Source organism: Cibotium barometz, chromosome 33 (genome assembly GCF_041138505.1).
Source record: "Cibotium barometz isolate CiBa-2024 chromosome 33, ASM4113850v1, whole genome shotgun sequence".
NCBI classification, from domain to species: Eukaryota; Viridiplantae; Streptophyta; class Polypodiopsida; order Cyatheales; family Cibotiaceae; genus Cibotium; species Cibotium barometz.
In genome coordinates, this window is record NC_141078.1 from 49,265,212 (window position 1) to 49,292,479 (window position 27,268).

General features: G+C 46.8%; 1 protein-coding gene across 1 annotated transcript in view; it reads right to left on the reverse strand.

The window, feature by feature from the left end:
- LOC147619674 (Phosphoglycerate mutase family protein) overlaps positions 1-15,086 on the reverse strand; it is a 48,542-nt gene extending 33,456 nt beyond the window's left edge. The window contains exons 1-3 of the mRNA XM_086773367.1: positions 14,954-15,086; positions 14,750-14,830; positions 293-415 (exon numbers count right to left, since the gene is read on the reverse strand). Coding sequence (XP_086629493.1) covers positions 293-415; positions 14,750-14,830; positions 14,954-15,082 — 333 coding nt within the window. The 5' untranslated portion in view covers positions 15,083-15,086. The remainder of the gene's footprint in view (positions 1-292; positions 416-14,749; positions 14,831-14,953) is intronic.
- Positions 15,087-27,268: the final 12,182 nt, after the last annotated feature.

The following is a 27,268-nucleotide window of genomic DNA, read 5'->3' on the forward strand; positions in this document are numbered from 1 at the left end:
CATGTATGGAATGCAACTATGTGTAAACCTAAAAAGGTATTATACAATCTAAGAGAAAGAGGATTGTGATTGTACACTTTGACCCTCCAAATAGAAAGAATAAGGTTAGGCATGTTAGGTATGTTTGACCCACCCTCATTCAAATCGACACACTTTAATTGACCCCTTCAATACTAAATCATATGCTTGGATGATAACATAAGACAGGTCCATGCACATTACAAAAAAGGGGAAGAAAAAGATGAAAAGACAAACTCCAAAACTTCATCTCTAGAACACAGGAAGAGTTTACTTGCAACTTGGATGTGTCGAGTTTTATGACTTCGGCCACTGCTTTTGCTGTATCCATAGTTCTAGTAAAGGGTGAGCAGTAAATTTGCACTTTGTCAGCAGAAATGTTTTCCGCATCAATTTCCTAGAACATGAGAAATTCAAAAAATGATCAATTCTTAGGGCATCAAAAGCAAAACACCCCTCAGCCCTGACTGAGATGGTATGCATATGCAGAGGCGTCAGCTACCATTGAAACATTCTCATTCAAATAATTGGAGAAAATTGGCAATAGATCTCTAGTACATACAATAGTGAGCAGCTCAAAGACCTTGAAAAGACAGGGTACCTTCTTTTACTTTCCTTTTTACTTCGATTAATACACAAACCACGTCATCTTTTTTTTTATGGAGAATCAATTGTCAATGGCTGAACACAGCCAGGTCCCATGCTTTCTCCCCTCCAGATTAGCCCTGATTCTGCAGGCTGCAAATGCCACTTACGGGTACCTCTTCAAGACCCCCACCATACACCAGCTCTAGCTCATCTTCCTTTGGCAAAGGAACCAACTTTGGCCCATGGTAGTGCTTGATAACTCGGTCTTAATAACATCACTGAGCTGCTTCATGATCTGGGAGGCCCCTGTTTCTAAGTCAAGTCAATCTTTTTCCTTCAAATGGCTATCCAGTGGTCCTTGTCAACCTCACACACCTCTTTGTTTGAGCTTTCCAGTACATGTCCTGGACACATATAAGGCTGTCAAAACTGCTCCAAACTGCCCATATCCGGCCTCTAGTGCTATTCTAACATTGGTATCAAAACAAGATTTCTCAATACTATCTGACAAAGGTACTAAAGGAGTGTAGCCAATCTTTTTCTTTTGTAGTGCCTGGTACTCTTGGAGGTACTTTTTGAGCATCCTTTGATAAAGGTTATGGCTTAACGTTGGGGTTTCAGTGGGGCTCCAAGTATGGTGGTAATTTTGTGGCTCACATAAGGAGAGCATGAGTCTTGACTACGATCAAGACCGATTCACATATGTGATCTAATACATTGATGTGATTTCTCTATGGTCACATGAGATAGCTTTACAATTACCCGCATGTGGAGGATGGGTCTCTATCCAATTGATTTTCCTTGAGGTGTACTAGTTTTATTAGTTTTGTCTGGTTATTCTTAAGTGTCAAGTTAAGGTTCAACAGAATAGATATCCCTCTCCGTGATCGCATGGTCATGAATGAACCATGTCATGTGGTTGGTTCAACGAGTATACCGGGTGTCGTATGGTAGATGAGGATGTTGTCTTTATGACATGGTGATCCTTATCTTATTTCCAAGATACCTTTGGTTCACATGTGTGTTTAGCCCACATTTACAACAGATGTTCCATGGTCTTTCACTTCACGGATCAGTACATTTGTTGTATGGCTTCTCATGGGACATTCTCTACTTAGCCTCATCTCATTGTTTCTGGACAAGAGATGCTATAGCTTTGGTATGTAAGAAGAGGTTCTTTGATAGAACCTGGTTATCCACGGATTCTGGATCTACTGGATGGGGCATGTACATTGGGATGGGCAGATACAAATGGTGGGAAAGGGGTGAGTTTCCTTAGTACGATAATGCTGTCCATTGGGCAAAGTTACTAGCTGATCTATTGAGCCATCAATTCCCAACGGGAGAAGTCCTTCAAACATGGGAACTTCATTGTGTTGGGATTTACTGTCTCTTATGAGCAATGTGATTCTGTTTTGAGTAATATTTGGGATTCCCTAAGATTCTTCTCTTGTTATTTGGACAGTTGTCCATAGTGACGAGCTATTAGTTGCTCTTCAGAGATTCTTGTGTAGGACTTAGCTATGGTAGCAGTACTTAGAGACTGGTTAGCCATTTATGGCTGTGCTCGGTGCCAATAAGTAGCTACGAGCACGGTGTTCATATTGTCATGACCAGCAGTCCAAATGGGAACATTATCTTCCATTAGTCCAAGCTATCTTGAACAATATTCATTCATCCAGTGTCGGACGGACTCCATATGAAGCAGCCTTTGGTCGCCGTTTCTCCTCTCTTTTGATGAGATTGGTGTCTCCATCTCTAGAGGCTAATAAAACCACGGAAGCATTTTCCAAAATCATTGAGTCAGTCAAGGACCGCTTGACCAAAGCAAAGGAAGCTTATAGCAGACAAGCAAATAAGTCTAGACGAGATGTCCACTTCAAGGAAGGGGATTGGGTCTATCTGTGCATCATGAAACAAAGATTGAAATAACTGGGCAAACGTTGTCCCAAGCTTTCATTCCATAGTTTTGGACCTTTCCCAATAGTTAAAAAGTTAAGTGATGTCTCCATGAAGTTGAAATTGTCTAACAGTTGGACGATGCATGATGTTTTCCATGTTTCTTGGCTAAAACCATATGTTGGACCAAAAGTTTTTGATGTTTCAGATGAACAGCAGCTAGACGTGGTAGACGAAGCCGAAGTCATCATGCCTGAGTAGATCCTTCTTCATCGTTGGAAGCATGGTTCCAATCGACGGATACGTCAATTCTATATGAAGTTCCGAGATCGAGGTACCCACGAAGCCGTATGGCTAGACGAGGAGTTCTTTCAAGAGTACCCCCAGTTGTTGGCGGACTACTTGGAAGCCATGAACCTGCCGCCAAGCTAAGCACAAGGGAATGTCACATGCACTCTGCACTGTTGCATGGTGACAAGCTGGCTCATCATCATCAGTGCAACATTGTACAGTATTAGCACCTTTTAGGAGGATATTTGTCATACGCCGTGACCCCATTGTAATCCTCAGTCCAAGATAAGTCAGGCACGAGCTACGTAGGTCATTCTCAGCCTTAGACAATCAGTCAGTCAGTCCCAAGTCTCTTAACCCACTTGAAGAGACGCATTCATGCATGTAGAGTCAGTAGAAACCTTAGGGTTTGCATTAGAAAGCACTCTGCATATTGCATATCATTCATCCATTGCATATAGATCATTCTAGAAGCCTTGAAATAGCACCTGGCAGCCTTAGAATATTTATTAGGATTTATCTGGCATTTTTTTCATAATTTCCAGCATTTAATACTATTTATCCATCATCTACAAGTCGTGTAGCATTTGATATTTAGTCGGCCAGCATCTAGTGCCAACCGACCAGCCTCAGTGTAGTATAAATAGGAGTGCTTTGCTCATTCATTCATATCATATCAAAATTCAGCAAACAAGTCTCAAGCGTTGGAGCCTTCAGCCTAAGGAGCATCAACAATTGAAGATTCAGCACCCATAGCACTTCAACCTTCAGCGTTTTCAGCCAGCGTTTCATCCTTTAGCCACTAGGAGCATCAACGCATGTGCTTTCGGCATCCATCATCAAAACACAGCAGTTTTCAGCATTCAGTCATCAGTAAACCTTGTGTTTTCTGCATACACAGTTTTCAACATTCATCTCTTCATCGTTTTGCTACAGCCAATTGGTGAAGGTAAAACTCCGCATTCATATTCATTTACAGCATTCATACATAGCCTAGAACAGTCCCAAACAGCCCCTATCTCAGCCTCAGATTTGCAGCCCTTCCTCATTCCATTGGGAAGAGTTCAATTACGAATACTTCCGCTGCATGTTACAATACTGGATGATATTATGAGTCTTCCATTGGGAAGAGTTCAATTACGAATACTTCCGCTGCATGTTACAATACTGGATGATATTATGAGTCTTCTCCAATGATCTAGATGGACTTTATGCATATGGGATGAATGATATGCAAAATGCAGACATGATCTGATGCAAACCCTATGTCGTCTGCTGACTTCTATATGCATGAATGATTGTTGACATCTGTGTTTTCTATTTGCTTCGCTTTCTTTCGTACATCTCCCAAACCAGGCATCTTAATCGGGTGTTCTTTAGGTCCAATCAAAGAGTTCAAAACACTCTACAAAGCTGCTCTTCAAGTTGGTAGTGTAAAAATCAACACCTACACCATCCTAAAAAACTATGACACCGATTCCAAGGTGTTAAAACAGCACATGCACCCATGTGAAGGAGGCAATGGGCATCAAAATGATAAAATTAGACCTTTTTCACTTCAGCAAACTTAAAGAGCTATAAAAGTGCTAGAAATCTCCTACTCTAACATGCTCAAAAACAACCATCAAAACAAAGAAAATCATGACGGGAAAATTTTTTAAAATTTTTATTGTGCAAAATTCATCCAAAATGATTTCCTAGGCCTTTCCCCCCCCCCCCCCCCCCGGAAAAACGATCCTTCTATTAGTTAATGAGAAAACGCCATAAGGCTACAAAGCTCACCTCACAAGGAGGGATAAAAAACACACAGTGAACACCTGAGCTCCACCCCCGTGGGGCTGGCCGCTCTCTGGGGGGGGGCTACCTAGTAGTACATGTGGGAGGTGAGGAGCCAAACTGGAGGCCTTTAGTGCCAAGTGACATCCTCGCCCCTCGCGATGAGGAAAGGGCCAGGCTGCCAAGTGCGGAGGAAAGCCTTGCGGCGACCTCTCATGCGATCCGAGTCGCCCTGAAGTTTCCCCCAGTGTCCTCTCAAGGTGTGAATGATGTCCACCCAGAGGGCCTGTATGACCTCCGCCGGTGGAGTCGCCTGGCGGTCAATGGCCTCCCTGCATCGGGCTCTCCATATGTGCCAAGCCGTCATGCTGCTGATCATCTCCCATCTGTGCCCGTCCCCCTCCTGGGAGACTGCCGAAGAGAAGTCTGGCGTCGGAACCACCGCCATCGCCCTGTCAGAGACCTCGATGGTCGCACTGCCAGGGACGTCCTCATATCCAAGGGCCAGGCCGCTGTCCGTGGCCCAAGCCACCGCACCCCACGTCACCATCATCTCACCTGGCGAGCCTGCAAAAACCATCCTGAGAGCGCGCTGCCAGACCTGCTGAGCCTGTGGGCAATCCAATAAGCAGTGCCGCTGCGACTCCTGTGCATGGCCGCACCGAGGGCAGGACGCTGGGTGTCTGCCAAAAGCTAGCCAGGCCCCCACAGCAGGTCCTCTATGCGCTGTAAGCCAGAGAAAAAGCGTCACCTTCCGGGGCCGGAAGCTGGCCCAAAGGCGCTGCCAGAAGTCCCTAAGAAAGGCAGGGGAGAGCCCCTGTCGCCGCCAATGCTCGGCCGCCGCCAGGGTGCCCGCTATCCTGTGCCTCTGAATCTGCCGCCCCAGCCTCGCTGTTACTAAAAAAAGGGGATGCCTGGGCTAGTTGGGGCCGAGTAGGGATCTCGCCAAAACCACTCACCTGGATCCCACTGAAGGCAAATAAGAGGCCTGCTGTCCCAAGCCCATAGTCTCCAAGAACAGTCCTCCCCTATCGAGGCCGGTGAGGGGTCTACATGCCACTGTCTCTGATGAAAGCCGACCACCCGCACCCTCTGAAAAATACAACCCTGGAGCTCATCCAAATCTAGTCGTGTCCTCTGAAGCTGGCCACCCTCTCCCACCTCGAAAGTGAGTGGGGCGACTCTCTCTGCTGTGCCGCAGACCGCTAGAAGGATCTCATGCCGAGTAAAGACGCCCATCCACTGTGGAGGTGGAGGGTCCTGTACTGGGGTCCGCCACTCCTGAGGGATGGCCGCCTCAATGTCCTGTCTCATCAACTCTCTGCCCCTCATCCCGCTGAGTCTCCTCTCCTGAGCCTCTAGAGGCAGCTGCTGAAAACATATCCAGTCATCTAGGGATTTTTATTGTGCAAAATTCATCCAAAATGATTTCCTAGGCCTTTCCCCCCCCCCCCCCCCCCCCGGAAAAACGATCCTTCTATTAGTTAATGAGAAAACGCCATAAGGCTACAAAGCTCACCTCACAAGGAGGGATAAAAAACACACAGTGAACACCTGAGCTCCACCCCCGTGGGGCTGGCCGCTCTCTGGGGGGGGGCTACCTAGTAGTACATGTGGGAGGTGAGGAGCCAAACTGGAGGCCTTTAGTGCCAAGTGACATCCTCGCCCCTCGCGATGAGGAAAGGGCCAGGCTGCCAAGTGCGGAGGAAAGCCTTGCGGCGACCTCTCATGCGATCCGAGTCGCCCTGAAGTTTCCCCCAGTGTCCTCTCAAGGTGTGAATGATGTCCACCCAGAGGGCCTGTATGACCTCCGCCGGTGGAGTCGCCTGGCGGTCAATGGCCTCCCTGCATCGGGCTCTCCATATGTGCCAAGCCGTCATGCTGCTGATCATCTCCCATCTGTGCCCGTCCCCCTCCTGGGAGACTGCCGAAGAGAAGTCTGGCGTCGGAACCACCGCCATCGCCCTGTCAGAGACCTCGATGGTCGCACTGCCAAGGACGTCCTCATATCCAAGGGCCAGGCCGCTGTCCGTGGCCCAAGCCACCGCACCCCACGTCACCATCATCTCACCTGGCGAGCCTGCAAAAACCATCCTGAGAGCGCGCTGCCAGACCTGCTGAGCCTGTGGGCAATCCAATAAGCAGTGCCGCTGCGACTCCTGTGCATGGCCGCACCGAGGGCAGGACGCTGGGTGTCTGCCAAAAGCTAGCCAGGCCCCCACAGCAGGTCCTCTATGCGCTGTAAGCCAGAGAAAAAGCGTCACCTTCCGGGGCCGGAAGCTGGCCCAAAGGCGCTGCCAGAAGTCCCTAAGAAAGGCAGGGGAGAGCCCCTGTCGCCGCCAATGCTCGGCCGCCGCCAGGGTGCCCGCTATCCTGTGCCTCTGAATCTGCCGCCCCAGCCTCGCTGTTACTAAAAAAAGGGGATGCCTGGGCTAGTTGGGGCCGAGTAGGGATCTCGCCAAAACCACTCACCTGGATCCCACTGAAGGCAAATAAGAGGCCTGCTGTCCCAAGCCCATAGTCTCCAAGAACAGTCCTCCCCTATCGAGGCCGGTGAGGGGTCTACATGCCACTGTCTCTGATGAAAGCCGACCACCCGCACCCTCTGAAAAATACAACCCTGGAGCTCATCCAAATCTAGTCGTGTCCTCTGAAGCTGGCCACCCTCTCCCACCTCGAAAGTGAGTGGGGCGACTCTCTCTGCTGTGCCGCAGACCGCTAGAAGGATCTCATGCCGAGTAAAGACGCCCATCCACTGTGGAGGTGGAGGGTCCTGTACTGGGGTCCGCCACTCCTGAGGGATGGCCGCCTCAATGTCCTGTCTCATCAACTCTCTGCCCCTCATCCCGCTGAGTCTCCTCTCCTGAGCCTCTAGAGGCAGCTGCTGAAAACATATCCAGTCATCTAGGGATTGGGCTGGGCCGGAGCTCAACGGGCCCCACGACACGTGAGACCGCGATCCAACCATATGACCACTGGGAAGTCGGATCAAGGGGTTCCAGATCAATGGCTGCCTCCGGCGCTCCTCATCGGTGCCCGAGGGAGTCTGGAAGAGTGACGGCCTCAGATGCGCCCAGGCCCTCAGAAGGCTAGCTGCAAAACGCTCCTCGAAGCCAAGGCCCACTCCTCTGGATCGCTGCTTTGTAAAGATCCACCTGATGCTGGGGGTCTAGGGGCCGCTAAGAGAAGGAGTGCGGCTGAGAATCCTAGAAACAAGAAACTCCTTCCACGGCTCAGCACCTGGTAGAAGGCCACGAACCACCAACTTGCCAAGCAAAGCTCGGCTTTGGCAAATAGGATCAACAATGCCCAGGCCGCCTCTCTCCCTCGGCTAAGTGATCACAGCCCATGCCACCTTGGCCCTGGCGGGCCGCCCGTCGCCACCGGACCAAAGAAAGTTCCTGAGGACCTGATGAATGACCCACAACCCACACGACTTGTGCCAGTTGATCAAAGCGCCCGAAGCTCTGCAAAACCTGTCCATGGCTGAGGCGAAGCGGCGGAGGTTCTCCTCTCCTCCCTGAAGATAGACAGCAGTGTCATCCGCAAACTCCGAGTCTAGGAGCTCCTCCGAGGTGCGGATGGGGAGCTAGAGGCCCCGCAAACCTGTATCCTGTGCCGTCAAAAAAGTGCTCATGGCCTCCGCCACAAAAAGAAAAAGAAAGGGCGCCAAGGGGCACCCCTGCCGCACCGAGCGCGAGAGCTGGAACCTCTCTCCGCGCACGCCCTGTATCGGCACCTGGCTATGAGCCGATGTGTAGAGTGCAGAGACCCCACGGATCCACTGAGGGGGGAAGCCCATCCTCTCCATAGTGCCTTCCAAGAAGGCCCAGTCCACCCGATCATAAGCCTTCTCGAAGTCGAGAAGGAGCACTGCCAGATCCTCCTGCCGAAATCTAGCCAAAGCCGTAGCCTCCCAGAAAGAGAAGATGTTATCCAGGATGCTCCTATCCTGGATGAAGCCTGTCTGCATGGAGTGGATGATGTCCGGAAGGTGAGGCTGAAGCCGCCTGCTGATCGCCTTAGCTAGGACCTTGTAGGCCGTGCCTAGCAAGGTGATCGGTCTCCACTGTCTAATCTCCAGTCTGTCTCCTCCCTCTTTGGGGATCAAGTGAATCAACCCCTCTGCCATGCTGTCCGGCATGTCTCCCGACTCCATAATCTCCTGGAATGCCAATCTGAAACCCCTATGTAAGAGACCCCAGTACCTCTGGAAGAAAGCCACTGAGAGACCGTCCTCTCTTGGGCATTTGCCCCGAGGAAGTGCCTGAAGAGCCTCCTTCAGTTCCGTATCCGAGAAGGGGGAGAGAAGGGAGTGCTGCAAATGGGCCGGCACAACCGGTCTCGTGAAGCTCCAGACTGCCTCCCGAGCCTCTCTCACCCTGTCATCTGCTGGCTCAGCAGAGAGCAGATCCCTGTAAAAATCTGTGGCTATCGCCCGAACCCTGGGGGGATCCACCACAACCTGGCCATCAGCCTGCCGAAGACGCCTGAGACCCTCTCGTCTGAAGCGGGGCCCTGTCGCCTCAAAGAAATCTCGAGTCACTCTGTCTCCAGCCTGTGTCCAAAAAGAAGCCCGAGCATGGAATCGGAACTCCACCCTCCTCTCCTCGATGGATCTGATCTCTGTGCGAGCTGACTCCATCTGCTCTGAGATCCAAGGGCTCATGGGATCCCTCTCTTGGAGTCTCTGAAGGGACACTAGACTCCTCCGCAGGCTCCTCTCCTGCTCTCTGAAGGCCTCCAGACGGTCCAGGGCAACCTGTCTGAGCATCCTACTGATCTCCTGCAAGCCCCTGGCAAGATCGCTGGCTGCCGATCCTCTCCTGAACTGCAGCTCCTGCCAGACCTACTCAACTCTGGTCGCAATCTCGGGCTCCTCTATGAGACAATCTGGAATCCGGACGCTCTGGCCTCGCTCTCCTCTCGTAGGGTCCTCGATCTGGAGAAGCACTGGAAAGTGGTCTGAAAACGAGGAGCCTGCAAGTATGCCCACAGTGCCACCTCTATCACAAGCCCACTCATCAATGTAAAACCTGTCGATGCGGGAAAGGTTAACTCCTGTGGCCCGTCTATCCGAGCGCGAGAAAGATAAACTCCCCTGCAACCTGCCAAACTCCGAGAGAGTCCACGGGTCCTGGCCTCTCACCTGCAGCACTAGTTCCTCCCAGGCAGCGAGCTCCGGCCCATGAATGGTCTCCTGGCTGCCCCCCATCCTGTCCTCTGCATCCGGCACCAATGGTCTGCCATGGGGAGGGACTGCCTAATGGTGCTCCAGAACTCGGCTCTCCCGGTCGCCCCATTAGGGGCGTAGAAGTTGAGGAAGCCAATGCGGTCTTCCCCAACCCGAAGGATGATCCACTGCGCTCGACCCTGGACCAGAGTGCCAGAATCCACAACCTCGGATAGAAGCTGCTCGCTGACTGAGATGCATACTCCACCTTGGTTCCCCTGGGAGCCATATGCCGGTGACCAAAAAGTGTGACTCCTGCCTGGCAAGATCTTCCCGCAGGTGCGGGTACGCCCGGCAGAAAGGTGGTGTTCCTGGATGAAAAGGATATCTATGGGTCCTCCAACGAGAGCCCTCTGGATCTCCTGGCGAAGTCTGCCCCGACCAATGTAGCAGCGATGTCCACCGAGACCCTGGATGTTCCATGAGAGGATCCTCATGGATGAGCTATGGCAAGTGAAGCAGCCGCCACTGGCTCACCCCTCTCAGCCGGCCCGGATGATCTGCCCTCCACTCTGTGAGTCTTGGGCACCGGCTTGGAGGGAGAATAGTCACTGTCTGTCCGGGTGCGGAGTCTCTCCAAAAAAAGGGTGAACTGTCTCTGTGTCCAGCCCCTCCGCCTTCGCCCTGTCCAGGGCATAGGCGTGAGACCAATCCTCTGCATATATGTATCTAAAGGTAGGCTGCACCCTCGGGGCGGCATGGAGGAGAATCAGTAGCACCGCCTCAACTGAGGTGTGGACCGGATCCGCCCGCCAATCTCCTATGCCAAACAAACTCATGCGGGCTGAGTGTAATCGGGTCTGCAATAGGTCCGTGAGCCCCAAGTCACTGAAGTGGTGAGAAAACTCCAGTATCTGATCACGCAAAACTTCCTCTACAGAGTTGCAATCCCATGCTGTGTCTGGGGCAACACTAAGATGAAAGGAGAAGGCCACCATGCTGCTCACCACTGAAGGAGAGCGAGAGGGATGGCACACCACGCAAACTCGCAAGGGCGCAACCAGTGTCTCGAATGGGCCAGCATCCAGCTGGAGGCACCTGAAAAAACCGTAATCCACTGGGAGCCCCATCACTCGCGGGGGCCCCCCAGGGGAGGCCGGAGAGAACTCTGTGTGGCGGGCGAAGCTAGGATCGCCATCTCCACTGGCCCGGAGTGGCGGTGGAACAGCCGCTGGACTGAACTCTTGCCTACCCAGCTGCGCTGCCCGGGGGCAGTGGGTGGTCTGGCGAAGTATCCTGGAGAGGCCGAGGGAGGAATGGGGGCTCGCGGAGAGGAGGGGGGAGAGCGAGGAGAGGATGGAGAGGCATCTGCCAGAGGATAGGTGTCAGGGGGGGCCGCCGGGGGAGGCGGGAGGGGGGGGGCTGGGGGGGGAGAGGGGAGGGTGGAAGGAGTGCTCTCCGGGTGAGGGGAAGAGGAGCCGGGGGTCGCAAAGTGCGGCCCGGGATCCTCAGGAATCTGGTCCATGGAGGGGGCGGGGCCCCCCGCGGGGGGAGGCGGGAGCGGGGTCTCCACGTGGGGGGTCTCCACTGGCGGCCTCAACGGGCACTGAGTCTGAATCCTCGTCCATCGGGGTGGGACCTGCTGGCCGCCTATCCCTGACTGGAGCATAAGTGCGGGTAGGTGCCTGGACGCCAACCGGAGTCGCCTGTCCGCCAGCCTGTCCGCCAGCTTGTGCTGCCTGCTGGCGTCTGCGACGGTCCCTGCGGGCCGGGCGTTTCCGCCGGCGAACCTCCTGCCATCCGCCAGCCTCCTGGGTCTGCGCGGCCTCCTCCGCCGGGGCCTGCTCGTCAGATGATGGCGCCTGCTGAGACGAGCCAGGGATGTCCGGTCTCTGAGGTGGATGGCCACCCCTCGGGTCTCCTGCTGGGGGTCCAGAGGCGGCAGAGCGTGAAGGATGAACCCCCTTGCGGGGACAGGCGCGTGCGAGATGGCCCATCTCCCGACAGGTGTAGCACTGGCCGGGGAGGCCCGAATACTCCACGCGCTGTATCAGATGTCCTCCAGAAAGACAAGGGAGGAGGATCGTCTTCGGGAGGGACTCCGGTGACGGAACCACAACACGAATGGCCGGGAGTCCTGCTGCCCGAGCTATCACTGAAGCCGCTGTCTGAGGCGTCTCCACCACCTGCCCGAACGCCTTGCCAATGGATGACAAGAGGGGCAAGTACTCTCTACCTAGTCCAGGAAAGCAGATAGTGATGGGAAAACCTGTCGCGCCTGCTAGCGGGTCAGAAGCGGGGTCGAAACCGTGAGTCCATCGCGCCAGGAACGCCCGGGATGAGCGGAGGGCAATGGGGCTCCGAGCCAGCACCATCTGAGCTGCCTGGGGGGACTTGAAATCCACCTGGTAGTAGCCACGCCCCAAAAAATCGACGCTGACGATCTTGGCAGGCACGCCAACGAGGCTGCCTTGCAGAAGGTCGCGAAGCTCTCTCCGCATCTGACGGCTACCCACTATCTTGCAGACCAAGGAGGAGGCCTCAAGAGCGGATACTGTGGAAACAAACAGCTGATGATCTGCAGCTGTGAACTCCAGACGGAGACCGGAATCGGCAGGGGTAGTCGGAGCGGCTTCCATGGAGTCCTCTAGAGGGAAAAGGCCAGAAACCGGGGTCACCAACGGGAGGGACACAGCCCTACGAGGAAACGGAGGGGCGGAAGGTTAGAGGATAGCGGGGGCACCGGGGGGGGGGGGGGGGGGGGGGGAGCTGAGGCGGGGGATAGCGGTGGGGGGAGGGGCGAGACGGAAGGGGAGGAGAGGGAGAAGGCGGGGGGGAAGAGCCACGCAGCGCAGGAGAAGGCGGGGGGGGAAGAGATGGCGGGGGAGAGAAGCGAGGCGGAGGAGAAGGCGTGGGGGGTAGAGAAGGCGGGGGAAGAGATGGCGGGGGGAGGAAGAGATGGCGGGGGGAGGAAGAGATGGCGAGGGGGGAAGGAAGAGAAGGCGAGGGGGGAGGAGATGGCGGGGGAAGGAAGCGAGGAAGGAGGCGGGGGGGGGGGGGGGGAGAAATGGCGGGGGAGGAAACGAGGAAGGAGGCGGAGGAGGAGAAGGCGGGGGAGGATGCGAGGAAGGAGGCGGGGGAAGATGCGAGGAAGAAGGCGGGGGAGCGATGGCGGGGGAGGACGCGAGGCAGAAGGCGGGGGAGAGAAGGCGAGGAAGGGTGCGAGGAAGGAGGCGGGGGAGAGGACGGAGGAGAAGGCGGGGGACAGGCGGGGGGGAGAGGGGGGCGCGACGGCGAGAAGCAGCGGGAGGGGGAGAGGCGGATCTCGCATGCGCAGTCTCTTCAGCTCGAAATCAATTAGAATACGATTTCCTAGACTTTTACTTCTAATCTAGATGACATGTTTTATTTCTAACAAAATTTATCCATGAAAAAGGAGCATCACAAATAAGAATACAAGAATGTTGAGGAAGAAGTCTTGGTGGGGTGTCCTCAGTGTAGTTGCCAAGGCATTGACCAAGTCCCAACCCTGATATTACGATTTTGCACAAGAGCTGGAGTCGCCAACTGCATTGAGACATCTACATCCCAACTTGCAAGCCAACCCTTTCCAATGCCATCAACAACAACATTGGAAAGTGTTGGGCAGCAAGTTGGGATGGCCACATTGCCACATCACGTTAACGTAGGCTTTCAGAAAATAATGTTCTACCTCGTTTTCAATGAAGAGATTGGGAGCTTTGTTGTTAGGCGCAGTAGTGCCATTGCCATTGTGGTGCATCATCAACCGATTATTACTACCCTACATACTTAAAACACTCAATCATGCTCACGAGGAAGCACAAGACAAGAGTTGAGGTGGGGTGTGTTTTGGTGAGGAGAGCATGAGAGAAGCTCAAGGCTAGTCCCAACAACAAGACAAGGGTGAAGAAGGCGGGCATAAGTGAAGGAAAGGTGCATCACCTCTTAACTTTTAGTAGTGAAGCATGTGAAAAGTGTTAAGAGTGGTGAAAAGTTGAAGAACTGCAAAGTGGTTGAAATAATAAGAAGGTTGGAGTGGTAAGAATTTAGAGAAGTAAGAAAGATATGTATTGAACATATGTGGAATAGTGAGGGAAGTGACAAAAAAGGTGGTCTGGATGAAAGCAACATGGAAAGTGAGGTGAAGAGGCCATGCCTAGTCCTTTGCACCACCCTACCACTTGAACCCAACTAGAGAGCTTAGGTCACTATTGAATTAAAACTATTAAGGTTTACTAAGTACACTACTTAGACCAAACTCAAAACTAAGAATCATGGAAAGCAAGAGAGGTGTTGTCAATGTCAGAAATGGATGGTAAGGCTAGTAGTAAAAGGGAACAAGTATATGGCAAACCACAAGTTTTCCCGGTGACATCATGCTTGCAACCCTTGCTGAAGGCATGATACCATTGATGTTTGGTGGCTCGAACTAATGCTAATTGTCACTAGAAAAGTATGAAGCTACACCGTATGAAGCTCTTAGTGCGTTAAACAACCTTGTAAAAACTTCATGTAATACATGAATGTGCATGGTCTTCAACCTTGTAAAAACTTCATGCAATACATGAATGTGCATGGAATTCCACACACAATCGCAAAGAATGCTACACCACTTGATCACAAATGGGTTGTCATCTCTTCACCTCTTCTTGAGATTTTTACGTGCATCACATCTATCTACTCGGCCAATCATGTTTTGTGTTTCAATAATTTCATTTAAAAGATCAACACATGTGTGGCGTTGCATACCCTTACCTAGGACATCTTTTTTAAAAGGTATATGATTACCCTTTTATCTATATACACTTATGATGTTGCGTATGCTAAGCTAGTCCAAAACGAGATTAAAATGCTGATTCATGCAACGTTTACTTATGAAAATTGAACTCATTGAGTGTGGGTGTAACATGGAGCAAGATTTTGATCTCCTTTTTAATTTGCCTATCATATGCAAGGGTGTAGGAAATAGGGGTAATCAAATACCTTTAGGAAAAGATGTCCTGCTGCTTGGGCTTGCTCTACACCAACAGGTGCTAGTCCATGCTCCTCCAGAGTACCATTGCTCTACAAAAATAAAAGAAAGAAACAAATTGCGTCAATTCTCCATTATCTGAAGGCTACGACAAGCAATTGTTATCCCATGCATGGATCGTGGGACTAAGTAGTGAGGGCAGCGCGCGCGCTCACAAGGTGAGAGACGATGAGACCCTTCTCATTGGGCTTGCTGCGCCCATGTCGAAGCACCCAATACTTGTTCTTCAGCTTAGACGGCTCCATCTCTCTCTCTCTCTCGCGCGCGCGCACACACACACACATCGCATGATGCGGAAAAAATAAGAAGAATAAGGGTATAAAAATTTACGTTAATTGTTTTACTTGTTACTAGTATTGGACCCACGCGGCGTTCCTTCAAAGCGACCAAGGTTCTAGAAAAAAACCGGTTCCCTCTCTATAGCCATCTCTATCAGGAACTTGCCACACAAAAGAGAATCAAAGTACCAAAATTGCACACAATTGCATACAAAAGAGAATCAAAGTATCAAAATTGCACACAATAATCACGAATAAATATTCAACTCCAAACAAATAACAGATTCAGACATATTAAACATAGACATGGAAGATAAACCATAGACGTGAAAACTGTGCGCAAGTACAACGCCTCATTCGACATCCTCGTACTCATCATCTATACCTAACAAGTCAACAGATTAGGTGAGGCAATCAAACACCAATATCAACAACACTAGCATACGTACACATGGCATCACCCAATCACAGCATACATAGCATAGACTCGCAAAGCATATGCCAATCACACTTACAATGTAGTATTTAATATGACATCACTCACGATACTAATTGCAAGCATGGCACAATGGTCGGATGGGCGTCCCCAATAGACCATAGAGGGCCAATAATGTAACAATCTCTCTCTTTCACTCTCTCTCTCTCTCGCTCCTAGGCCTGCCCCCATCTCTTCCATGTGTATATGTGCACGTACATATGTGTGTGCATGTACATGTGCAAATGTGTATGCATGTGCATCTATGTATACATGTGTGCATGTGGGTGATGCACGTCCATGTGTGCAAACGTGTACTTTTGTACATGTGTGTGTGTATGTGTGTTTATGTATGTGCTTATGTGCATGCATATGCATGTATGTGTATGTGTGTGCATGTACACATGCACATTCATGTGTATTATGTATGTGTGCATGTATGCATATGTGCGTGTGTGTGTGTCTCTCTCTCTCTCTCACAAAGACACACAATCTCCCATGCACACACACACAAACATCCTCTCTTTTCTCACACACTTGTACACATATATGTGTGATTGTGTGTGCAATCATACACGTGTGTGTGATTATGTAATGTCAACTTCATGCAGACATGCGTCATGCAAGTGTCTTGATTATGTGTATGGTGTAAGTGTGTGTACGTGGTGTGTATGTTTGTGTTTGTGTGTATCCATGTGAGAGTGTGTGCATGTACATGTGTGAGCATGTGAATAGGTCCATGTGTATATCTTTGTGTCTGTGTGTGCACGTGCACATGCATGTGTGTGTGTGAGTGTGTATATGTACCACGTGCAAATGTGTATGCGTTTATGTCTATGTATACATGTGTACATATATGTACTTCTGTATGTGAGTATGTATGTGCTTGTGTGCATGTATATGTACTTCTGTATGTATGTGTGTATATGTATGTGCTTGTGTGCATGTATACGTATATATGTGTATGTGCAAGCTTGTGTGTATGCGTGTAAGTGTGTATATCTCTATGCGTGTCCATGAGTGCAAGTGTGTGTGTGTGTGTGTGTGTTTGTGTGCGTGTATCAATGTACGTGTCTGGTGTGTGTGTGTGTGTATCTATTTATATATACATGCTTACATACCTATAGATACACATACATATATGCATACATGCATACATAATATGTGTGTGTGTGTGTGTGTGTGTGTGGAAGAGTTTTTGTCCTCGAAAACAAAGGTAGGATATCGGGTCTTGAGAGTACTAACATCCTCCCAAGTTGAACCTTCTTCCGGTCTATCCTTCCACTTAACTAGATATTGTTGCCTAATTCTATGACGAGTTCGCTTCTCTTGAAAATCCAAGATGCGCTATGGCTCGTGTGGTAACGCTGGAGCCTCAATTAAATCTACAAGAACACCTGTATCCACCACATTGGCATCTTCGCCTAGTCATTTCCGTAGACCAGTAACATGAAAAATTGGGTGAACCTTAGAATGTTCTGGCAGAACTAACTTGTAGGCAACTTCACCTACACGCTTAAGTATTGTGAAAGGTCCACAATACCTAGGCGACAACTTTGGCACTTTGCCCGTCTTCAAAGTTTCCGAACTCGAGGGAACTTTAAGAAATACTTGGTCACCTTTTTCAAATGTGACCACTCTGCGATCTTCATCTACATAATGCTTGTAACAATCTTGGGTCCGTTTAACATTTTCCTTAGCGATCTTCAGCATATTATGATGATCTTGCAAAAATCTTTAACTAACCCCCATAGCTACTGGAGACCGGGGTTGAAATCCATACATAAGCATGAAAGGACTAAAGCTTATAGCTACATGCTTGACACTGTTGTAGCTACATGCTTGACACTGTTGTAGGCAAATTCTAAAATTGGTAAGTAATCTTCCCAATTCGTTTGCCATTTACTCACATATGCTCTTAGCATATCTTCGAGTACTTGGTTGATCCTTTTTGTTTGACCATCACTCTAGGGGTGGTCAGTTGTGCTCATACTGAGCATTGTGTCCAACCTTTTGAACATTGTCGCCCTAAAAGTGACTATTAAACTTCTAGTCTCTACCACTGACTATATTGGTTGGCAGCCCATAAAGTCGATAGATATTCTCAATGGAAAACCGAGCTAACTCTGGCGTTTTCATCGTTGTCCACCTCCCGTACAAAGTTACATTAGCAAAGAAGACAAACAATGCATATGTAAGATCACCTGTCGGTGAGTATTTCCATGTAGAGGGAACAAAAGTATTGAAGGACAAATCAAAGGGTGATATCAAAGTAAATTACGATGCCTTCAACAACATTTTTGTGGATTTAAAGAGACTTCAACAAGCAATGATCAAATTTTATAAAGTCTCTCATGAAGGTTAGTATGAATTAAACTTTCTTGGTGAAAAATCAAATAGCACGTATATCTAATCATGTGTTGCTTCATGATTGTAGAGTCTATGGGAGTGGTCTCTTTTATATTGAAGCTAGATGAGTGTCAAATTGTCAAAGGGCGCAGATTGGAAATAATGGGACTTACACTCATGAATGAGGCAATGGCACATGCAAAGGACAAGGACAAGGTGCCTTCTTTCAATGTTCAATTGTTGAGGTCGTCAAGCAAAAAATAAATGGTGAACAACTTAAAGTTCCAGGTATGGGTACCTTTGTAGTGGATTGGCATTTAGGAGGAGATTTGAAAACAATCAAATGTATGCTTGGTTGTGACACAAGTGCTACCTCTTTACTTCCTTGCCCTCTATGCATAAAGAAATCGAAGCAAAAGTGCAAGAAGGAAGATGAATTGCGATGGATTGATGGAGTTATATCATGAAACTTGGAAGCACCTCCAGACAAGGATGCGAAGGATCCTACATGGAATCCCATTATTTCATTCCCATGTGAAAAAATTCACTTCTGCACATTACATGCTAAGATGAGAATATTTGATAAGTTGCTCGAATTGCATATTGACTTTGCATTCACTATGAAGCCAGTTGCTCGATCCATGGAAGCCATTTCCAAAGTGGAGGATCTACTCAACTCTCTAGGGGTGCATGGAGGCAATGTCAAAATAGTGAAAGATGCAAAGATACGAGATAATCATGTTGTGGCGCAACAAGTATCAATGAGTGGAACAAAGGCTAGGCATTTTTTGCACATGTCAGGGAAAAACTCCAAAGAAAGATGGGAGTTGTGGAAAGAGTTATGCAAGTGTACTACTGATTGTGACAAGGATACAAGTCCTCGTAAGCGGGCAAAGGTTTGGGCTTGTTTTGACAAGATGGTGTCGATCATGCTGTTGAGTACTACCAATGCTGAACAACGAAGCATATTCAAGACAATCGAGTTTACTTAACTGGTCAATGACAGTTAGGGGAAAATATCAACCACCTATTTCATGGTACTTTTTTGTTATTATCAAGTTGTTACAATCTATATGTATTTATGATCACTCACGCAATTGCTTGTTTCCAGCATATTGTTTATGTTCATGGATCATATTACTTGGAAAAGTATGGTTCCCTCAACATGTGGAGCACCCAAAGGATGGAGGAATCACACTATAGGGCAAAGGGAATCTATTTCAAGAACACTCATCATGGTGCAGGGATGACACGAACAAATTTACCTCATTGAAATGTTTGATTATTTTTTTTCGATACACATTGAGTAGAAGCTTATTGAAGGAGAAAGCAAAGGCATCTTAATTTGCAAAAGCAATCTAACTCCACATATGAGGAAGACCAATAAGGCTAAATGGAACCAAAGTAGTGGGCCAACACGCCATGCTGCATGGCGTGCTACAATGGTTAGAAATGTCAAATTTTGGGTGAAACAACATTAAATTGTACAGGATATTAAGTTTTTTTGGTTTCACATTAAATTATCATTTTTGAAAATTTAACCTAATGTTGAAGTGCCTATAATAAGACTCTATGGCCTCATTTTTGTCATTTCACTTTCACTCTCCTCACTTTCTCACCCATGGCTCGAATTAAGAATACTACACGTAAAGTACCTCCTCGTCCTGCCAATGCTGCTACTAGTAGTAGAAAGCATCCTCGTGACCCCGATAGCATGGAATCGTCAAACTGACAGCGAGCAGGAGCAAGAGCAAAATAAGGGTCCTCCACCATGGGAATATTCCACCTCCACGAGGGTAACGTGCTGGGAAGACGCTCCCTACCAATATGGGTCCCCTTCCAACACGAGAGCAGCAGGCAGAGGACAAGGAGGCTCTACAAGTGAGGGGAGTATGCCTGGTATTTTATATTTACAAGCACCACCACAGTAGCAGGTAGTAGAACCTTCGTCGTGGGCTGCCCCAATTGACTGGAAGAAGGCTCCTCATCCTCCAAGGCCTCAGAACCCAAATGTGCCTCCACGTGCACCAAGGAGGAGGATAAAATATGCAGTCAAGGCACTCAAGGAGATATGTAAATTTCAAAAATCTGTGGATCTCCTTATTCCCAAGGCACTTTTCACACGTCTTGTAAAAGAAATCCTATATAGTTACTCTCAAGACTATCGTGTGCAAAGTCTTGCCTTGGGATCATTACAAGAAGCTACACAATCATTTTTGGTGACCTTTTTTGTGCTATCCATGATGCCAAGAGGGTTACTATAATGATGAAGGATCTTAAATTAGCTAGCCTTTGCATCGTCAAGACTTGTAATCAACAGTGCTGCTATGTAAGAACTTATCTTTATCAATAGAAAGCTCAAGTTTTTTTGTCTTGTCTCATTTTAAGCATGTATAGTCATGGATTTTTGTTTTGGGACACATTTTGAAATCTGTAAGTTTGAAATATATTTTATTAATGTACCATGTGAAAAATTGAACTCGATTGCACCATGTTTCACAGAGCAAGTTATAAAACACATAAGTGCAATTTTTTGTAAATTCTTCTAGAGAGTTTACAGATTTACAAAAAAAAAATCATATAAATTGCAAAATTAAATTCTGAATGTGTAACAAATTTTTTTGCTTGTGTGGCCCCAAGTCGCCCCGTGCTGGTCTAGGGTCTTCTGGGCCCATGCAACCCCCTCGAGGCCTGGGGGAGGGCTTGGAAGCCTTGTATAGGCTCAAAAAAAAGTTTTAAATTGTTTAATTTTTCTGTAGTTGATTTAAAAAAATGTTTTGAATTGTTTAATTTTTCTATAGTACAAACTCAACTACAGAAATTGAACTCACTCCATTCAACTATAAATTCATAATCAACTACAAATTCATAATCAATTGCAAAGTTAAAAAATTCACTTCATGTAAAATTCAACTACAAAAATTCACTTCATGTAAAATTCAACTACAAAAATTAAAATTGGCCCCAACGGAGATACTTTAAAAAAGTGCATTTTTATTACCAAAATAGGGGATTACATGATAAGCATTACAATTTACATCCCAGTTTTTTTTAGTCTTTTGATTGCTTCTTTTGAGGCCTTGCGCCTTCTCTTATTGAGGGAAAGAGTGCCTGACATGATGGAATCTACAATACACTTGGCATCTCTCTCCTGTACACTTTCAGCGATGGCTGTATTCACAAGAACCTTAGGAGCATATCCTCCTTGAAAGGTTGCAAAAATGGGTGACTTGCTGATGAGGATAATTTTCTCTGCATTCTTAGAGATGCTAGACAAGCACAACACTTTAGATAAGGCCTTGAGAGCAAAAAGTTGGTATCCTCCCATAGGGCTAAAACCATTATGGACAACCACAATGTCTTTAGTTGGAATATGGCCCATGTAATGGGCCAATGCTGAGTTAGTTCCAAAGGGATCCCTTGTGCCACCCTTACGATGTGCCCAGGCATCCAACTCCATGACATGATGCATACAAACCACATTTTAGTAATCAAGCATGCCATGAATAGGAGTAAACAACTGAGGATTATTAACTTACCGAGTGTAGTTCATCAGATGCTATCACATCTAGCTGTTGAATGTTAATTGACAACTTGTGCTCCTCTAATTGTTGAGGAGGCAAATGCACCAAGATGACTTGGGGAAACAAGATAGCTTGTACTTCTTTGAATTCCTCCTTGGGCACCTGACCCTGCTTAGCTTCCTGTATTTTCCCTTGAACAAATTGGACACTCTCTAATACTGTACCATCAATTGGTATAAGTTGCTTTGTCATGTATTGAGAGGATCTCTTGTCAAGTGGACAATCTAGCCTAATGGCAAAGGAGAGACGAGCACTCATCTTGCTTTACTTTAAATATTTTTTCTAAGTTCTGCAAGAAGAGAAACTCCTCTCCATCTACCACTATGGAGCTAAGCGTACTTAGTACTAACTCGGGCATATCTAGTGTTGCCCCTATCTCATCTGCCTCATCCGTGGGTGCATCCACATCCACCATTGCTGATGACCCTTCTCCACTGGCCTGTGAGGTGGTACCTTTAGATGTTTCTACCTCTTCGCGCAAAGAAGAACCAAGGCTAGAGCTTGCTCCACCACTTGATCAAGGAGCTTGAGCTTTGGATCTACCTCCTTGCCCTTAACTAAATCAGCTAGGGCAACGTCACCAACCTCAACCTCATAATCAGAGTCTTGTTCATTTAAGATGAGAATGAATGTTGAGATCCGTGACAAAAAGCTGGTGCCGATGTTTCCCTTACCAAGGGCAGCCATTTTCTAAGTGGAGAGCACCTTGAAGTGCCTATCTTCTTGTACAACTTGTTGGTACCTATGCAATCTCTTAGGATAGTTTGCATCGGTTTTGTTGATGTATTGTAGAAGCTCACAAGGGACCCTGAGAGTGTTACTGTCAGGGATGATCATAGAAAAAGGCTTTATGTATGTTTCCATGTTATGCCTGTACGCTTAGGAGCATGTGCTCATGGCTTTAGGAAGGTACGACCGTGGCTTTAGGAGGAAGGTACAATCGTGTCTAAGTTTTTTTCGGGTATGGTATGCTCGTACACTTAGGAGTGTACGCTCATGGCTTTAGGAAGGTACGGTCGGGCTAAGGTGTGAACGGCCATGCCAAAGTTTTTCTTTTTGATAAAAAAAAATTCAGGTACATCTGTATGCCGCGCAAATTTGAATTTGAGGTGAGGTGATTGTTGAGTGAGGGACAACTAAGATCCCCTCATTAATGCAAGGTAGGGGGGAAAAGGCTAAAGTTAGAGGTTAACTCTAGATTAGTAGTTTCCAACTAATCTAGAGGCACTCTAACTTAACTAACAATTAATCCTTCTTAATCCCAATGTTAATCACCTTTTAACCCTCTTCTTAGCTCTCTAATTACTCCCTAATGGGGTGAGAAATTTAGATATGGGGTTAGATAGGTGGATTAGCAATGTTTAGGCTAGTCTAATGAGGTAACCATCCCTAGTTAATCTTTCTAATTAGGTTTGTAATTAACCCACTCAAAGAGGAAAAATTAGGCAAATGAGATGTAATTAGTGCTAATTCTCACTAATTGTGACCTAATGGGAGTGGTCTAGGCATGGAATTAGTTCAAGTCAAGTGTTTAGAACACTAATGCCACTCCAATTAGTCCAATTGCAAGCAATTAGGCTCAATTTTTTGATTTTTAGCTCTTTTTAAGCTTACTAATCACTAACCAATAGATTAATGATAATTAGTGAAAATTAAGAGATTATTTGTGATTTTTTTAGAGTTTTTAGTTGATTAGGGTTCTACCTTACATTCCTAAGCTACCCATGCACACTAATCTAACAAAAAACATGTTTGAAAGCAAAAAATACTATGTTTAAGTAAAAACCCTCTTCTTTGAGCTCTATAATCAGTCAAATCTCCTGTGTTTTTGCTCAAACACTTGCTAATCCTACTCCCAACCATAAGCTATGCATAAAATCAAAATAAAAAACAGTAAAAAAATTCAACAAAACAAATCAAACAACCCAAAAACCAAATGCCATAGTTATTTACTTGGCACCAGGCTGTGAAGACTCTACCGTATTCGAATCAAAAGAAGGCTTTGATAAGTAGCGGAGTGGCACTCCTCCACAATGGCACCAAAGATCTTAAGCTCACCCTAATGTGTCATGGAAATTATTGATTTGCCAAGCTTAAGATCTTAAGCTATGCTTAAGAGCTTGACCGAGCCGCTTGTCCCCACCGCTATCCTCCTGCACTCGTTATCAGATTTAGGCGGTTGCTAATCCAACGGGTGATGCAACCTCTCTCGCGAAGATCGCATGGGATCTCCATGTAAGATGATCACGATGGTAGCCTAATCACTCAAGCAAGAGAGAGAGAAGAAGCAAGAGGGAAGCAAGAGAGAACAAGTGATTAGCACTCCTAAACCCTAACCCTAAGCACACCACACATGCTAGATTAGAGTTTCAAGAGTGAGGGAGAGAGAATACTCCACTTATATTGCACAAATGGGAGAATGAGTACAAACAAGAGAAATTGGCTTTTATAGTTCCAATCCTTTTTCCACTAGGCCGCTCGAGAGTAAGTGGCCCGAGGCATCCAAAACATAGTTACAAGGCTTTTCTCTATGGTTTGGCCAACTGATTGAGATCCTCTTGTCTGCCCTTTGAAGCTCAATACTTGGGAGCATCTTTAGGGCATTTCCCTCATCAAATGGTGGGATTTGCAATATAGTGCAAGTGCCCATTACATAAGTGTACGGACATAATTGTCGTAGGAATGTGTTAACCAATATGTGGTTAACAACTTGGCATACTCCTTTGGCATACTCTAAGGTCGATCTCAGGGAAGATTGAACTAGAACCAAAGTCTAAATGTTTATCCAAGTAATAACTAGAAAATTGATAGACGAGATACCTAGCAATGCAAGCAAGCACTCAAACAAATAGTAAATGGAGAATCATAAAGAGATTTAAACAATAGCAAAAGGTGAGGATGGGTTAGAATATACACCTGGGCAATGAAGAAAAATCCTATCCATATCGAGGTTGCACGTCCATCGCATGTTGTAATTATGGATCTGGTCTACACGACTACACCTCAATAACTTGTAATTCAATACTCATCTAGAAAGCTCATTGCTAGATAACCATAGTACATAATCATGTTCTGATTCTTCATCACTAGGTTGATTTTCCTCCTCACTTGAGTGTGCTTCATGTATATATGTGTCCTCTGGTATACTAGGCAATGGTGTGAGTGCATCCTCACTATGAAATGGCATGGGTACTATAGGTAAGTGAGCCAAGTAGCTACCGTGAGCTAAGCTATCTTGAAAATCACCCACCATACTCCATAAGGAAAAATGAGTCGGACATATTACTCCGAAAAATGATGGTGTAAGTCCATGAGTACTTTCCCTCCTCCACTGATCTACAAGTTGTTCTTGTGTAGTTCTATTTTGATAGGGTCCTCCCATTGGGTTGCGTACACTCACGTAATTGTGTCATTATTTTGTCTCTCCTATCCATGGATTGTGATTGTCTTGTTCCATAGTGCCTAAAATAAGTTCTTCACTGTTAATATAGGACGGATGCTACATACAACATGTGATGCCTATAGGTAAGGCATGGACGCTACGTACAACATGCAATGCTAGAGGTAAGGCATGGTGCGATGGGATGGAATTGTAGATAGAACAGGTCCACAAAGGTGGATCCACAACGTCTCTCCCCAAATGGTGCATAAAAATAGTGTGAGTGGGTCTGGAAAGGAGAAATACTTAGTTGCCCTTGATAGTACCATTCCTGGCAAATTTGGGTCCAAGATAGGGTCACTCGTGTTGATCCACGAAAAGTTCATACACAACATGTAGTCATAGCAGAGTTGTACTTTTCTCATCATCTTTTTAAAAAATTTATTTTAAAAAAAAATTATTTGGTCAGTCGGATTTTTAGTATGTGTATAGCTGCTATATTGTTGTACACTATTGGTTCAAGCTATATTGTCATGGGTTAGCTTTTTTCTAAGAGGCTCCCTCTTGATATGGACATGAACTTTGTCAGGGAGCAAAACGTGGAGGAGGGTAAAAGTAATGATATTAGCATAATTCCCCTCTTCCTTCTTTCTATCATACCTCAACCTTACGGAAGGTATTGTAGGTTTTTTGTAACCATCCCTTCCAGCTTTTCTCCATCAATGTTTGCTGGCTCTAGGAGCGCTCTTTGTTCCTTGTGGTGGTAGGTTAACTCTCAGCTTTAATGGTGCGGCAAAGGTACCAGATGGAGCTTATAGGTTCACCCTTATAGATGATTAATGGAGTTGACACTTGCATAGTCGGTCACTATAGGGAGACCAATGGGGTTAGGGCTTTGATAGCCAACAATGGTTCTGTAACCATTGTTGGCTATGGAGTTGACACTTTGATAGTCGGTCACTTGCATAGTCGGTCACTGTAGGGAGACCAATGGGGTTAGGGCTTTGATAGCCAACAATGGTTCTGTAACCATTAGTGATGTAGAGGCTTCACCATCAATCACCATGTCTTGTGTGATAGGATCTAGACTTTTCTAGGCGTTGGTGGTGAAAGTTCTTTTACAATAGCTTTTCCTTTGTTGGAATTTGAGCTATTGAAGCCTTTATCCATTAATTAGGAGGTTTGGGAATTTGTAAGTGATGGTAGGATACTAGTGGTATACTTTTATGTTTTGGTATCCAAATACAATGGTTACCCTTGTAGTAGCCTTGAGCTTTTAATAAGCGTTTGGTGATCCATTTTGGGGTAGCTTGTAACTTGGGCTTCCTGCATCAATTCTTGTGTTGAGGTCCTCCTTTCTTGGGGTCGGTTGAGGTGGTATGGATTGAGAAATCTTGGGAACCCATTAAAGGTATATTTGGGTTGCCACTTTGTAGCTCATCGTATGTGTTTGTTCTTTTGATATACAGGTGTATGTTGTGTAGAGGTAGAAGAATAGAGCGTTTTTGAATATTGGACGCTGAAGTGGAGGGGGTTTCCATAGATTTTGTGGATGTTGAAGATTTCTCCTCCTTGTGACCCTTGATAATAGTGAGAGGTGTTAGGGGTTTATGAGTAGATTAGTCTGTTGTGGTTTCACCCACAGAGACACACCCTATTGACCAGTCAATTATACATCATATAACCTTTATCCATGTACGACGAAGTATTATTGGTTTAGGTAATGTTCTAGTAGGCATAACCAGGAAGTTTCCCACCAGTTTGCTAACTGCCATCATAGTATATCTCTATTTGTAATAGCCAAAGAACCTTGGTATTTCTACCATGGATACCTTTCACCTAAGGAGGTATCTACGAGTTGGGGTTTTCCCAACTGGTTCCATGCATTGAAGGAAATTAGATTGTGACTAGCCCCCATATATCAAGTAATGAATTATAGAGCACTTTACCATAAGGGCTAGGCAATTGAATGGATGTTCATAGAGGTGCTATGTGCTTCTCAGTGTCCCCTTCAACCTCTCCGGCAGGCAGGTCTAAGGTTTGTTGCAGTTTGACTCATCTTTCCCTTACCTCCTCTTGGGTTTGGGTCTTCTTTTGAGCGGCCCATTCCTTGGAGGCTTTCATGTAAGGATTCTTTGGTAAGAGGTCCATAGTATTTTTTAAACTTACTGCCACTAAGGAAACCAACAGTTTCAACTTCGTCAAGAGTCTCAACACGTATAGTACCTTGTGGAGTAACTTCACAAACCCTAAATGGTCCCTTTCCCCAGTATATTTAAGACTTTTCTTTTCACTAAGGACCCCATATATAAGTACAAAATCTTCTACCGGATCTCCTTGTCCTTGAGATTTCTATCAAACCACTTCTTTCTTTGGTTCTTTTCTCTTAGCATGTTTTGCACTGT